General features: G+C 41.2%; 2 protein-coding genes across 3 annotated transcripts in view; one reads left to right on the top strand and one right to left on the bottom strand.

Moving 5' to 3' along the window:
• erfl3 (Ets2 repressor factor like 3) overlaps positions 1-6,748 on the top strand; it is a 47,763-nt gene extending 41,015 nt beyond the window's left edge. The window contains exons 3-5 of the mRNA XM_077720974.1: positions 3,011-3,126; positions 3,240-4,384; positions 4,749-6,748. Of these exons, the coding sequence (XP_077577100.1) occupies positions 3,011-3,126; positions 3,240-4,384; positions 4,749-5,366 (1,879 nt within the window). The 3' untranslated portion in view covers positions 5,367-6,748. The remainder of the gene's footprint in view (positions 1-3,010; positions 3,127-3,239; positions 4,385-4,748) is intronic.
• Positions 6,749-9,831: 3,083 nt separating this feature from the next.
• pou2f2b (POU class 2 homeobox 2b) overlaps positions 9,832-16,274 on the bottom strand; it is a 50,516-nt gene continuing 44,073 nt past the window's right edge. The window contains exon 16 of one of the 2 annotated variants that reach the window (XM_077721352.1): positions 9,832-15,741. In XM_077721352.1, the coding sequence (XP_077577478.1) occupies positions 15,437-15,741 (305 nt within the window). In that variant the 3' untranslated portion in view covers positions 9,832-15,436. The remainder of the gene's footprint in view (positions 15,742-16,274) is intronic. The other variant, XM_077721353.1, reaches the window with a different exon arrangement.

The raw sequence follows: 16,274 nt of genomic DNA on the forward strand, positions 1-16,274 counted from the left end.
TGTCGTTTTTTTAAAGAAAAAAGCCTTACTATACTATGTCGTTTTTTTTAAGAAAAAAGCCTTACTATACTATGTCGTTTTTTAAAGAAAAAAGCCTTACTATACTATGTCGTTTTTTAAAGAAAAAAGCCTTACTATACTATGTCGTTTTTTTAAGAAAAAAGCCTTACTACACTATGTCGTTTTTTTTAGAAAAAAAGCCTTACTATACTATGTCGTTTTTTGAAGAAAAAAGCCTTACTATACTATGTCGTTTTTTAAAAGAAAAAAGCCTTATGATACTATGTCGTTTTTTTTAAGAAAAAAGGCTTACTATACTATGTCGTTTTTTTAAGAAAAAAGCCTTACTATACTATGTCGTTTTTCTAAGAAAAAAGCCTTACTATACTTTGTCGTTTTTTAAAGAAAAAAGCCTTACTATACTATGTCGTTTTTAAAGAAAATAGCCTTACTATACTATGTCGTTTTTTAAAAGAAAAAAGCCTTACTATACTATGTCATTTTTTGAAGAAAAAAGCCTTACTATACTATGGCGTTTTTTAAAAGAAAAAAGCCTTACTATACTATGTCGTTTTTGAAGAGAAAAAGCCTTACTATACTATGTCGTTTTTGAAGAGAAAAAGCCTTACTATACTATGTCGTTTTTTTAAGAAAAAAGCCTTACTATACTATGTCGTTTTTTAAAGAAAAAAGCCTTACTATAGCCTTACTATACTATGTCGTTTTTTTTAAGAAAAAAGCCTTACTATACTATGTCGTTTTTTTTAGAAAAAAAGCCTTACTATACTATGTCGTTTTTTAAGAAAATAGCCTTACTATACTATGTCGTTTTTTTAAAGAAAAAACCCTTACTATACTATGTCGTTTTTTTAAGAAAAAAGCCTTACTATATTATGTCGTTTTTTTAAGAAAAAAGCCTTACTATACTATGTCGTTTTTGAAGAGAAAAAGCTTTACTATACTATGTCATTTTTTTAAAGAAAAAAGCCTTACTATACTATGTCGTTTTTTAAAGAAAAAAGCCTTACTATACTATGTCGTTTTTTTTAAGAAAAAAGCCTTATTAAACTATGTCGTTTTTTTAAAGAAAAAAGCCTTACTATACTATGTCGTTTTTTTTAAGAAAAAAGCCTTACTATACTATGTCGTTTTTTAAAGAAAAAAGCCTTACTATACTATGTCGTTTTTGAAGAGAAGAAGCCTTACTATACTTTGTCTTTTTTTTGAGAAAAAAGCCTTACTATACTATGTCGTTTTTTAAAGAAAAAAGCCTTACTATACTATGTCGTTTTTGAAGAGAAAAAGCCTTACTATACTATGTCGTTTTTTTTAAAGAAAAAAGCCTTACTATACTATGTCGTTTTTGAAGAGAAAAAGCCTTACTATACTTTGTCTTTTTTTTTGAGAAAAAAGCCTTACTATACTATGTCGTTTTTTAAAGAAAAAAGCCTTACTATACTATGTCGTTTTTTAAAGAAAAAAGCCTTACTATACAATGTCGTTTTTTAAAGAAAAAAGCCTTACTATACTGTGTCGTTTCTTTAAGAAAAAAGCCTTACTATACTATGTCGTTTTTTAAAGAAAAAAGCCTTACTATACTATGTTGTTTTTGAAGAGAAAAGGCCTTACTATACTATGTCATTTTTTAAGAAAAAAGCCTTACTATACTATGTCGTTTTTTTTAAGAAAAAAGCCTTACTATACTATGTCGTTTTTTTTTTTAGAAAAAAAAGCCTTACTATACTATGTCGTTTTTTAAGAAAATAGCCTTACTATACTATGTCGTTTTTTAAAGAAAAAAGCCTGACTATACTATGTCGTTTTTTAAAGAAAAAAGCCTTACTATACTATGTCGTTTTTTAAAGAAAAAAGCCTTACTATACAATGTCGTTTTTTAAAGAAAAAAGCCTTACTATACTATGTCGTTTCTTTAAGAAAAAAGCCTTACTATACTATGTCGTTTTTTAAAGAAAAAAGCCTTACTATACTATGTTGTTTTTGAAGAGAAAATTCCTTACTATACTATGTCATTTTTTAAGAAAAAAGCCTTACTATACTATGTCGTTTTTTTTTAAGAAAAAAGCCTTACTATACTATGTCGTTTTTTTTAGGAAAAAAAGCCTTACTATACTATGTCGTTTTTTAAGAAAATAGCCTTACTATACTATGTCGTTTTTTAAAGAAAAAAGCCTTACTATACTATGTCGTTTTTTTAAGAAAAAAGCCTGACTATACTATGTCGTTTTTGAAGAGAAAAAGCCTTACTATACTATGTCGTTTTTTTAAAGAAAAAAGCCTTACTATACTATGTCGTTTTTAAAGAGAAAAAGCCTTACTATACTTTGTCTTTTTTTTGAGAAAAAAGCCTTACTATACTATGTCGTTTTTTAAAGAAAAAAGCCTTACTATATTATGTCGTTTTTTAAAGAAAAAAGCCTTACTATACAATGTCGTTTTTTAAAGAAAAAAGCCTTACTATACTATGTCGTTTCTTTAAGAAAAAAGCCTTACTATACTATGTCGTTTTTTAAAGAAAAAAGCCTTACTATACTATGTTGTTTTTGAAGAGAAAAGGCCTTACTATACTATGTCATTTTTTAAGAAAAAAGCCTTACTATACTATGTCGTTTTTTTTAAGAAAAAAGCCTTACTATACTATGTCGTTTTTTTTTTTAGAAAAAAAGCCTTACTATACTATGTCGTTTTTTAAGAAAATAGCCTTACTATACTATGTCGTTTTTTAAAGAAAAAAGCCTGACTATACTATGTCGTTTTTTTAAGAAAAAAGCCTGACTATACTATGTCGTTTTTGAAGAGAAAAAGCCTTACTATAACTACCTTACTGTACGGACGGACGGACGGACGGACATACAGACATACAGACATACACACATACAGACATACAGACAAATGAAATATATTAATTATTTTTTAAACTGTTTATATCAGTATCTATCTCTTTTACTGTATCATTGTGATTCCTTCAACTAATCTTGCACTTCCTCATCAGATACTACTACAACAAGAGAATCCTCCACAAGACCAAAGGCAAGCGATTCACCTACAAATTCAACTTCAATAAACTGGTTTTGGTCAACTACCCCTTTATCGACATGGGCTCCACTGGTAAGCATTACGTACATGTTGCTCCTAAACCCGCAATATGATGCAGCGATGATGCGGGATTAGATTGGAAATCCCTGTTCTTTCTCAGCATCCTCCATCTCTGTCGTTTCCAGGAAACAGAGTTCCTCAGAGCGCCCCACCCGTCCCTTCCGGGGCGGGGACCCACTTCCGCTTCCCGCCCTCCACACCGTCGGAAGTGCTCTCCCCCAACGAGGACCTGCGCAGCCCGGGCAGCCTTTACAGCTCGGTGGCCCGTCGTGTGGCCCGCGGTTCCGTCAGCGACTGCAGCGACGGCACCTCCGTCAATTCCGAAATAGAAGACGGCATTACCGGCGGCGGGGAGGACAGGGCGGAGAGGAGCGCGGGTGGCGGAGGAGGACCCCCGGTTGGGGGCGGAGGCTACAGAAGCATAATTCACCCTCGCTTGTCTCACGAGACTCTTTTCCGCCTATATGGAGGAGCGGGTAACCCGGGTGCTCACCCGGGAGCCCGTGGCCACACCGGACACCGTATCCACCCGGAGCCTTTGTCTCCCTTCCCCGTGTCCCCCCTGCCCGGGCCCGGAGGACCGGGCCTCTTAGCCCCGCCTCTGTCCCCAGCTCTGAGCATGACCCCTGCATCCCACCTCCCCTACACACCCTCACCTACACTCTCACCCATGCTGGGCTCCCACTTTTCCTTCAACCCCGAGGACATGAAGCGCTACCTTCAGGCCCACACGCAGTCGGTGTACAACTACGGGCTGAGCCCCCGGGCTTTCCTGCAGTACCCCAACATCGTCATTCCGCAGCCTCACAGGCCCGCCGCCGACAAGGTGGGTCTAGGCGGTGACAGGGGCGCGGCCGAGCGGGCCGATAGAGAACGTGGAAGTGAGCGGCAACACCACGCCCAACTTTCCCACTCCGGCCACCACCACCATCACCACCACCATCCGCACCAGCCTCACTCGGCCCACCCTCACCCTCACTCTCACCCGCTGCATCACACGCTTCATCTGGGCGAAGAACCCCCGCATTTGTCCCCCTTTAAATTTAAGCTGCAGCCTCCGCCGCTGGGCCGCAAGCAGCGGGATGGGCAGGTCCAGAGCAAAGTCAGGCAGAGCTCCTTGTCCTCCGGCTCGGGCTCCATGTCGTCTACTTCGGGCTTGGGCTCCTCGCTCTCGTTCGGCAGTGACCTGAGCTCGGCCAGCGGCTCGGGCCTCATTTCCGCCTCGTCCTCCACGCAGTCTCTCAACAGTGCGGGACTTCCTAAAATCAAGGTGATTTGCTCAGTTTATCCTTCAAATCTGTTTTGCTCAATTCCCCATTTAAACGTGGGATAAGCTCACCAAGAAAAGAAAAATATTCATTTATACACCCTCAGCATCTTTAAAATGGTTTTGAAGCCAAATAGACATAACCGTTTATAGTACTTTTCCCGGAAACATGTTTATATACGGTATACCGTATTTCCTTTCATATAAGCCGTATGTGTAACTGATGACTGAATCAATTATATGCACAAATTACTAGATGAATTACTAACTTCCTTATGATAATGGCCCTAATAATGTGCTTTAGATTCACACAGTATTGTAGAACCACCCGTGCTATGATTTTTCTTAAGCTATAATGTGATTTCAGGTGGAGCCCATCTCAGACATCGAATCGGAGGAAGAAGTCGAGGTGACCGACATAAGCGACGAAGACCCCGATGAACGAGACGAAGACTTTGAGCTCTTTGCACACCATCTCTCTCGAGCCCCCAACCATCAACGCCACCTCATCTCCAACGGCTCGACGTCCCACCCGTCGCTCCCCGACGAAGACCTGGACGAAGACGTTTTCAAAGCCCCCGCCCCGCCGCCATCTGGCCTGGTGCCCTTCTTACAACACGGTTACTCCAACGCCCACCGCGGGGCGGCGCCCGTCATGAAAACGGAGCCGGCGGACGAGAGCCCTCCCCCACATCCGCCACCCCAAACCAAGTGCATCCCCCTGAAGCTGCGCTTCAAGCGGCGCTGGAGCGAAGACCAACGGATGGAGGCCTCGCTGGAGGAGTCCGACGACAAAAAGGTCCGACCGCAGGAGCAGAAGGACCGTCACATGGAGACCGAAGACGATGGACCCGGAGAGGCGGACGGCCACCCTCTATCGGCCTACCAGAACTCGGCGGTCCCACCCTTGCCCGCACATCGACGAGTGAGCGCGGAGCTCCATCGGGCCACGGCACAACTGTCCCTGGAGAACAAAGACTGCTGATAGAACCGGACGCCGGGGGTTTGGAGGAAAAGGGTTCTTCTCTAATCCCTGGAGCATCTAGCCCTCCCACAGTTCCGAGCGACACCTCAAAACCGCCTTACGATGACACTGACGGATGGCCCACAGACAGGTTCACTTTCAGGATTCTTCTGGGACACGTTTAGTGGGGGGTGAGAAGACATCCTCTGATCCAGCCGTGGCATGAACACTGACGAAAAGTCACGTTTCCACCAGGCAGCGTGATTCGCTTCAGCCAAATCCAATTGGAAAACCTTAAAAGCTCTTTTTTTTGGTACCTGGTCCTTTGTGACATTTGCGTTGGTCTAGTATGGGACTCCATCCATAAACACTCTTCTTTCCAGTTCATTGAAGACTCTAAATTGTCCATTTGGAACGCTTGTGTTTGTTCAGTTGTCCTCTGCCTCTTGCCCAAAAGTCCACTGGGATTTCCTCCAGCTTGCTTGCATCTTAAATCAGAAAAAAAGTGTATAGAAAGTGGAAGGATGGAGAGGTTTTGTCTATATCAGGATAATGTATATCTCCCATTTCTTGCTTCAAGTCATGCTCCCTAAATAGTCAAGTGGGTTACAATAACAGAATATCTGAACGGAACCGTAACTGCTTGGTGGAAACGGGTCATAAGTGGACTGCAATCAGCTGGACTACTTACCTCTCCAAAGGCCAGTGAACTTCTAACGCGCCTCTCGTCACATTTTCCTCAGGGGACCCGTTTTCCCTTAGCCGCTTTCCTAACCGTCACTCCACCATGTTGTAAATAGGCCACTATGACAAGTGCCTGTATTTCCTAAACTCTCAGTCACACCGGACTTGGCAGGATGACAAGAAAACGTGGGAGAAGAGGGGTAAGGGTGGTCTTTGCCCAAGCGGAACTCCTGGCAAAACCTGCCCCCGCTCCACTCAGGGACGCCTGTTGCAGTTTGATCGTCTGAAAGAAAGAAAGAAAACGAGCGGTGGTTACAGACTGTCAGTCTCTTCTGCAGACCACCTGTGTAAAGCCCACTTACCGAGAAAATCCTGACCCCCACCCTAACCAATATGGACAAGCGAAAATGTTTTGCTCACCTTAACTTCACCAGCCAAAAAAACTCTTCGAATAATCAACACACATTGACATGCTCTCCGACTTCACCCATATGATTGAATTCCAAACAAGATTTTAAAGAATGTCCCATTTAGAAGAATGTCCCACCCTTCTTCACCTCTTCACCTCTTCACCCAACCCGATAGCAGTAAAATATGCGAGATAGCAATCTAAATTGGTATTTGTTAAGAACTGACAACTCTGTTAACTTAGAAAAATTTAAGAGGCCCAAATATTTTAACAATAACAATCAGCAAAAATATTTTCAGTAGTTCCCCAATTTTGCGGTGTACCGCGATATGTGAAAAAACAGGGTTTTACTATGAAAAATATTTTCATAGAAAAACCTGGGTTTTACTATGAAAAATAATTTTGCAGTAATCCCCCTGTTGTTCACTGTGACCGGCAAAATCCGCAAAAAAATGAAAAAAAATGCAAAAAAACATCTGCCATAATAAGTTTTCAGTTTTCATTTCCTATTGATGGTTCGACATCCTTTTTGTTCTCTCATGTGCACGTTGTGTTTGAGAAAGACAATTTGGTGTTTGACTAGGATTAATAGCAAATCAGCAATTTAAAATGCTTCTACTTTTATTTGTTTTCCCACAGTGGTACCTCTTCTTCCGAAATTAATTTGTTCTAGGAATACTTTTACAAGTTGCATTTACATGGAAAAACTAATTAATTTCAAACGTTTTAAATTCCCTAATAATACCGAAGAACGCCTTTAAAATGATGAATGATAGACTAAACACAAAAAAAATGAAAACAACATTTTCAAATAGATTTTACATTATGGATGCGGGGGGCGGCCTGGTGAGTGGTTAGCACGTTGGCCTCACAGTGGGGGACCTGGGTTCAAATCCAGGTCGATCTATCTATGTGGAATTTGCATGTTCTCGTGCGTGGGTTTTCTCTGGGTACTCCCATTTCCTCCCACATTATAAAAGACATGCATGGTAAGCGGATTGTACACTAAATTGCCCTTAGGTATGAGTGTCAGCGTGAATGGTTGTTTATCACCTTGTGCCCTGCGATTGGCTCACCAACAGTGAGTTTGTCCCCTGGCCTCTGGCCCGATGTCATCTAGGATAGGCTCCAGCACCCCCTGCAACCTTAATGAGGACAAAGCATTTCCTAAAATGAGATGAGAAAATGACATTATGGGTGGGTGTGTTCAGAGGGGAGGCAAACGTTTGGCAACTGAGTAAACATACGTACACACCCACATTAACATACAACACAGTTTAAAATGACGTTATTTTGTGGGATATTTAAATGCAACAAAGGCTCCTACCATATATGACAGCTATATTTTGTATGTGGAAACATTGGTAAGTGGAGGTACCACTCATCTCATTGACTCACATCTACTTTTTGGGGGGTTTCAGACATTTCCACGTGGGACACTTAACCGGCAAACCTGCCATAACTGCTCCTCCTCGCTAGTGTTTGCGTTTGTGTGAGGCGCAGCTCAGGGCGAAAGGGTAGCGAGCGAGCGAGGTGTGAAGGAGGTTAATCATTACTGGAAGGAAATGTGTGACGTGCGTGTCCTCAAATAGCCTCACTCTCTCTCTCTCTCTTCTCTTTTCTCATTCTATGCACACTCACATGCACTATTGGCGCTTGTTGACGTCCCGGGACCAGACAGATCCATAAGAAGACCTCCAGGCAGCTCTGTTAATCGAATTCCCCCACTTTTTTTGTCTGGCTGAGAGAGCATGTCAAAAACACACACATATACATACATGTACACACTGGTGCGCGCTTACTTGTAACTGACCGCTGCCTTACTGCTGACTTTTCCTAAAACAAATGATCTTTTCCTTGCTTAAGAAAAAAAAAAGCACCATGGTTCTCAATCAAGAGGATAAAAGTTTATTTTTCTGATGTTAATATTGTTCTTAAAGTCCCCCTCCAGTTGGCATTATTACTATTATTATTATTATTATTATTATTCCCTATTTTCTGTTGTGTACATCCAATCCCCGCCAAACCCTATTTTACTGTTTTTAGATTGAACTGGTGTATTTGAACTCAAATGAATACCCCTTTTTATTTTTTTTCTTTCTTCATCCTGTAAAATCCTGTTTATCTTGTAGTTTTTACCTTTAAGGGAGGTTGCACATTTGCAAAAATCAGATTGTGTGTACTATTGTTTTGTGTAAATGTTACGTAACACTCCCGACCGACGCTGAGATGAGCCGAGTTTAATCCCGTGACGTAACATCATCTCCACCTTTCCCCCCCCCCCCCCCCGCCTTGTGGGTTGGCTGCCCCCGCTCCCTCCCTCCCAAAAAGTTGTAATTAAGATGTAATCAGGGTTAATTAAAACCAGATAAAAGCCAAAACAAAGGCTCCCGTGTGATTGTTTATGTTTGCTTGTCTCACTTGGATGCAAATTTGTTACTGTTGCAGTATTAACTGGCAGACGGTAAGATTGTTAGCTTTAATTACTTGCTTGTCAATAACGCGATTAAATTTTGGTCTCAACAACGCACGTGTACTATATATATATATATATATATATATATATATATATATATATATATATATATATATATATATATATATATATATATATATATATATATATATATATATATATATATATATATATATATATATATATATATATATATATATATATATATATATATATATATATACACATATACATATATAATAAGTGTGTGAAATATCAAATTTCTCTTTACTCCTAAAGCAATGGTGCACTGTTCAGTCATGCTAACTCAAAATTTTATACACACGACAGTAATGATTACATTTATCACATGAAAAAGGTCATTCTCATTTTATCTCTTCTCATTTGGTCACATTTGATCTTACTACAGCAGTCAATAGTTCAACTTTAGATATTGCTCACCTCTAGCGTCAATTTTAAGCATTACACCACCAAAATGCAGACTGGACTGTACAAATATTTCTTTCCCAAGGCATACAAAAGGAGTCAATAGACATAACCTATTGGAAGTCTGGACTAAAGCATTTCAGCTGATTAAAATGCATCATTTATCACAAAGTTCTAAATGAGATGGGCCTTGGTTTATACATACTTTATGTAGGAATCAATCCATGCAATTTCTGTATGCTAAGTGGGCACTATACCACATTTTTGGGGCAAAATTTGGATCGAAAAGATAGTGGCTTGCTTACCGTGCTCAAGTCATGAATGTTGTCTTCTTGATGCTATAAAACAGTGTGTTAGTACAATAATTTCACCAAATAACATTTTTACTTAGTATTTTACATCAACTCACCTTTATTCCAGGCCTTCTAACTCCATTAAAAGTTTAACATCTGAAACACAGAATGCTTCATTCTATTGCATACAATACAATAACAGTTGCACTGAATGGTTGCAATTGACAATGACTAACAAACCAGTTTCTTTTAAAATGTTATTAAATTAACAGTAGTTTTTACATTGACCTACATAATCTTTTCATTATTATTATTAAAAACTAAAGTAACACATCAACAAACTTTCCACTCTCTATTGGGTGAAATACTTCATACTTTGGCTGCCATTGACGGGGATAGACGTCCATCCCATGTCAATTGGGAGTCAAAATGTCGAAATAAAGATCAACGTATCTTTGAATGATATCTTGTCTCATGATGAAATAACAAAGTTTCACAAAGAAAAAAAGCGCTACTCTGTACTCAGCCTTGTTGCCTTCTTTTGGCGCCCTCCGGTGGTGTAACTATGTCACTACAACTGTATGTGCTGTCCCAGGAAACAGACAAGAGTCAGCTGGGAAGGTCAACTGAACAATTTTTGTCTCCTGTTTTTTTTTTTTTTTTATTTGGATGAATGAAACACGTTCAGTTACAAAAATGACTTAAAATGAACAACACTGTACAATGAACAAGCAGAGTTACTTTTTTTTGGTTTTGTTTAGGTTTTCAAGAACACACTAAAAGTCGCTACTACGAGGGCCGAGGGGGGGGGGGGGGGGGAGATTTCGGGGAGGGGAGGGGGGGATTCGGGCTCACGTGATGGAAGACACAAAAGGAAGGGAAGGTGGGTGATGTCATTCAAACACACATTAATTGACAGGGGTGATTAAAGCTACGAGAACAAGGAAGTTGGCAAATAAGCACTCCCGCCGGGGTACCCCTCACTCACAGACAGTTGGGAGAAAAACATTGGGGTGAAAAGGGAAGGGGGGGGGGGGGGGGTAACTTGGTCAGAAAGGGGACGAGAACTCAAAAAGGATCGGAACAGCTACAAATATACCAAGAAAAACTTCATTATCATCGTCAAGATCATCATACTTCAGATTCATTTTCCCAATGACAAATACTTAAAAATATACATTTCATCATCTTCATTAGCATCATTGTTATTATTTCCCTTTGGCTGAGGTTGTAAAAGAGCGGCGAGCTAGGTGACACTTTTTTGGGTGGAGGTAAGGGGGGCTTAGTGGCAGCGAGAGTCGGAGATCTTTGGTTTGATTCTTTGAAACTTTGAGCACTGTACGAGATGTGAAGAAAAGTGAAAAGAGTAAAAAGAGAAGCAAAATGTAACATTAACAGCTAAAAAAACTAATCGAGTAGCCAGTCTATTTTCATCAGTTTCAGTCTACTTTACAATTTTCAACCTTATCAATCATATTAAAGCACCTGTAGCATTTCCGATATTGGTAATAAGTGGAAAAACAACTAGTTTAGCATAAGGCTAAATGGTTTCAGGCCTGTAGCAAATCAGAAATGGAGAACTAAACATTGTTTTTGCTGGTGTTATGCAGACAATTTGAAAAAACTGTTGTTTTTATCCGTTGGGGTGGTGCTAAACTTTTGAAATCTCACTCTGCAATACCAGTTTAAGCTGGTTTCTGCATCACTAAAACAACAAATCCAGCAAAATCCTGCTTGATTTGTTAATGGTAAACAATCATACGTTTCTTAGCAGGAAAAGAAAAAAAACTGTTCACCCATGAAGAAAGTCAAGAAGACACGAAGGGACATACACCGTTAAAAAAAATGGCCCCCAACAGAAATGATCGTAAATGAAAAAAACAAACAAACAAAAAAGCCAGAATTTTGCCAGAAGCTGCCCTAGTCCTATGGAGACGAAGCGGCGTCAGAAAGTGAGACCACCACCACGCCCGGGCCCGGGGGCGTAGACTTTGGTATCATTCACTAAGGGGGTGTCCCCGAGCCAGACGCCTGAGGGTCACCTTTGCGACGCAACGCCTCCAAATAAGAACTTTCCAGAGAACGTGTGGGTGTCACCTAGCAACTGCCGCCCGGCCGTTTTTCTCCATTTACCCAACCCGCTTCCTGAGGACGCAATGTCCTCCAATAGAACCCTTATAGGTCGAGAAAGCGTACTAGGTGAAAGGAGAAAGTGGCCTTTCAAAGCTAAAAATGAACAGCAAGGAGTGCGAAGGGGCTTGGGTATTAGGGCGAGAGTGTACCTGACATTTGTATTGACTGGCTGATGGATGGTCTTTTCTTAACATACAAACTGTTAATAGTATTCCATGTTCGTAGGTAGTATTGGAGCATAAGGGTAACATTTTTTTGCCATTTTGGAGAATCTCCAAGCAAAACATTCAGACCTCCATGCTGTCAGAGTAAAATCCCAGCAACCCTAGACCCCTAACCACTTCACGAACCCCTGTTTTTTTTTTGTTTAAAGCATTCATCTATTTGGTTTATCATCAGAGAATGAGGTATATGATGAACTATCTCTCTTTTACATCCAAAGCTGGATGAGGAAACACAAAAGAAGAGGGTCATAATAAGGTTAAAGGTCGGTATTGATCATTTAAAAAAAACGCATATTTTCTTGTGTTTTGCTCCTTTTTGGTCATGTAGCAGTAAAGCTTTCAGAATTCCTCTCAAGGGAGAAACATAATTAACAAAGTCAACTTTTTGCTCTGCTCACAAAAACAGTTACTGTACAAAAAATAAGGTGGGCAAAAGGGGGTCTTCAGTTTAGCAACGGAAATTTGTACACCGTAGTCTATCACTAACCTACAGGAACGTACGCTCAATATTGGTATGAAAAACACTTACAGGCTGTAAATAGAAAAAAAATTGAGCAAGAATGACAAACATATCGGACCCCCTGCCTTGTCAAAAAACAAAAAAAAACAAAAAAAAAAACAATGATTATTTGGCTGGAGGGGTAAGAACATTGTCACATCCATCCCAGAAAATTCAAAGAAAATAAATTAAATAAATAGCAAGGGAACAAATAAATCCTACCCTGAATAAATAATACAATCAAAAGTCTAAATTTAATACGAAAAAAAAGAGAGATAGTTAAAATTTTTGGTCTAAAATCAAGTCAATGTTAATCGCTCATTCGGTACCAAAAAAATGGATTGGAACATCTTCTTCATTGGTAGCGAATGAGTTAAGGATCTTTTTTTTTCCTCAGTTTTTTTTTCAATACATTGGCAATAAGTAAGCAGTAGTAGAACATAGATTTTTTTTTTTTTGGAACTACAAAAATCTATAGGAGCACTAACAGATACATTCCGTCTAAAGAGTCCACGTGGACAAAAAAAGGCTTCACCTTTGAGGCGCCGACTTCCACGTCTACGCCAAGTCGTCTTTGGGTCAACGTTCCTGCCTGAAGCGAATCCGACCAAAATGGGGCGCCGGAAAACCCCCGAAAAGCCATGACGGGGGACGGTTAGGGTTATTTGACGCCCCAAATCTGCTCCGTTTTCCCCCTAGACTGCCGTCTCTCATCTTGTGTATTTGGTTTGTTTGTTATTTGGAAAAATCTGGAAGCTAAATTTTCAGTCATTTTTTTTTTCCAAGCCAACCACCTGATAAAAATCTGTATCCTGACTACAGGAACAAAATGAAAAGAAAAGCCAGTAGGTTTTTCTCCCCCCTAAAATGCGTGGTCATCATAATAAGCACTAAAAGGTACAGTACGATAAAACGGCATCACAGCAACCCGACAGAAAATAAGGATTTCTTTGAAAAGAAGATTCAGTTTTCAGTGAGGTCGTTTGCGTTTTGGTACCATCCGGGACCAAAAAACAGGGAGGCTGGAGGGGCCAACCCTTGAATTTTTTTTTTTTTTTTTGGTGCTTTTCCTGTGCTACACGCTTTGAGGGCAGCGCCCAAAAGTCCTCCCCTGCTCCCTCCAGACACATTTGGTTGTTTTTTGGTTTGCTTCAGTCAGTCCTTGGGTTGTCTCTTTTTGGTTTGGGTTTATTTTTGGTATCCTTTTAAAAAAAAAACAACAAAAAGGTGTGACGTCACGGCCGTGCGTCCCACGTGGGTAAGCAAGTCCCCCCTGGGGTCGAAACGAACCCCCATTTTGGGTGACGGAACAACTTACTACCCCTATGAATTGTTCGACAAACTTGCACTGAACTTGGTTCCCATTTGCTGTTGAGAAGTGGAAACTTTTCACGTGATGGGTTTTTAGAGTTCAGTCGATTACCCGAAAAAGAGGCGGTGCGGGGGGGAGGGGGCACGAAGTCCTGGTTTTTTTTTGAACCCCTCGTCCCACTACCGCACTCTTCGGGCCTTTTTGGCTCTTGACAAAAAAAATGCTTTGGTTTCCGTTTTGAGCGTTTAATGGCAGTCGGATGAATGGCGGTGAAAGGGACACGGTTGATTGGTGAAAAGGGGAAGGGGCGTGGCCACAATGGCGGCGTCAACGGTAGGCCGTTGTGAAATGTCGATAATGAAGATGTGCTACATCTCACTGTAAAAAACAAAAAAACAAAAAACTAAATTTATGATAAAATAGAGGCAAGTCCAGAATTCTACAGAGTAAAATATTCAATGTTTAAAATGACCCTAATTTTAACTGTCATTTTACATGAATGTACTGTAAAAAGTACATTGTGCAACCAGTCTAATGGTGGTGGTGGTATGACATCACTGACTCCTTTATTTTTATGAGTGTGAGCACATGAATGGTTTACATTCTCCTCGTGCCCTGCAATTGGCTGGCAACCAATTTAGGTTTAGGTTGAAAATAGTTACTTATTTGCTCATTGGTTTGCTCATTAATCATGGCTTCCCAAGTTGGAAGACATGAAAATATGAGTTTGACGACCATGTCCTACACACATAGCATTTGTTCCAACTGGTCTGCATTAGCTCACTAGTTAGCACGTTTGACTACCGAGTAAAATTTGAATTATGCTTGGAGACTGGCAGAGAACAATAAATGTGATATCACCACCACTATCAAGTTGAGTTGCACATCCATAAAAATCTAAAAACGCTAACAATTTAAATTGTTTTTAACAATATTTTTGGGTTAAAAAAATTCAGAAAGTTTGCCACTATTTTACCGCAAATTGATTTTTTTTTTTTTTTTACAGTGTAAAATGAAGCTTTGTGAAATGGCCAACAAACAATGTGTGTTTAGCAGTGGAGTCCTGGTCCTGGATAGCTTCACTATGTATTTACATGTCCTTTGAATAAAGCTTTTCTCTCCGTATTTTTTGGTATTTGTGGTTTTGGTATGGTTGTCACTTTTTTTCTGTCATTGTGTGTTCTTCCTCTGCCTCCTCCGTAGTTATATTTTTGGTTTCGAACGTCTACTCCTCTTCTTCAGACCCGTGAAAGAAATAGAAAAAATCCTCCATTTTTTTGTCCTCGTTCTTCTTTTGTCATTTTTGGTTTGAGGTGTCATGCTGACGCTGACACAAAAAAATAATAATAATAATAAAGAAAAGATCCCTTTTGGGACGAGAAAGATTTTTGGTTTCGGTCTTCCCACTTCCTGCCCCCTTCTCCCCTCCTCTTTCTCCCCTTCCTTCCCTCCTTTTCCATTCTGTGGGTTTCTTTTTTTTCTTTTTGGCATCGGAAAGCGCTGGAGGGAAGGACGGCGAGAGGCAGAAAAAGAAGAAAAAGAGCGCAAGAGAGAGAGGAAGAACTAGCTTTGGTGTGAAAGGCCAGAGATGCCCGCTTCCTTCCTTCCTCCTCTCTGATTGGCCGCCCGCCGCCGTCACTCCATCTTAGGGCTGTGCGCCATTTCGCTGGACGAGCAGGAAGAGGCGGGGCTGGAGCAGGGAGAGGGGGAGCACAGGGTGGGGCTGACGCTGCTGGCCGAGGGGGCGAAAGGAGACGGGCGCGAGGCCTCGGCCGCTGCGCTCAGCAGCCCGGCGCCCTGGCCCATGTGGAGGAAGGCCGGGTGGTTGAGGAAGAGGGAGGAGGCAAGGCTGCCGCCCCGGCCGCCCGCTGCCCCCAGCATCATTTTGCCGCCGCCCTCAAGACTGGTAAGAGGCAGCTGGCCACCACTGGTTGCCAGAGCTGAGGGAGAAAAAAAGCAAAAGAAAAAGGCTTTTCATACAAAATTGGTGTGGCGGTGACTCGATTGAGACCCCCATGCATGGTAGGCTGTTTCAACACTATGAATTGAGAGTGAGGATGAATGCTTGTCCTTTGTCTCCTTGTGCCCTGCAATTGGCAGACCACCAATTCAGGGTGGGACCCACCCAGTGCCAGTAGTTGGCTGGGATTGGCGCCAGCACCCCAGCGACCCCGTGACCGGACGTTTGGTCGTCGGACATTTGGTCACCGGACATTTGGTCACCGGACATTTGATCACCCGGGTGAATATAATTTTGAGAGCTAGTTTCAACATTTACACTCTCTGTAATGTTGTCAAACGTCCGGGCGACCAAACGTCCGGGCGACCAAACGTCCGGGCGACCAAACGTCCGGGCGACCAAACGTCCGGGCGACCAAACGTCCGGGCGACCAAACGTCCGGGCGACCAAACGTCCGGGCGACCAAACGTCCGGGCGACCAAACGTCCGGGCGACCAAACGTCCGGGCGACCA

This window comes from Stigmatopora nigra, chromosome 7, assembly GCF_051989575.1.
Source record: "Stigmatopora nigra isolate UIUO_SnigA chromosome 7, RoL_Snig_1.1, whole genome shotgun sequence".
NCBI lineage: Eukaryota > Metazoa > Chordata > Actinopteri > Syngnathiformes > Syngnathidae > Stigmatopora > Stigmatopora nigra.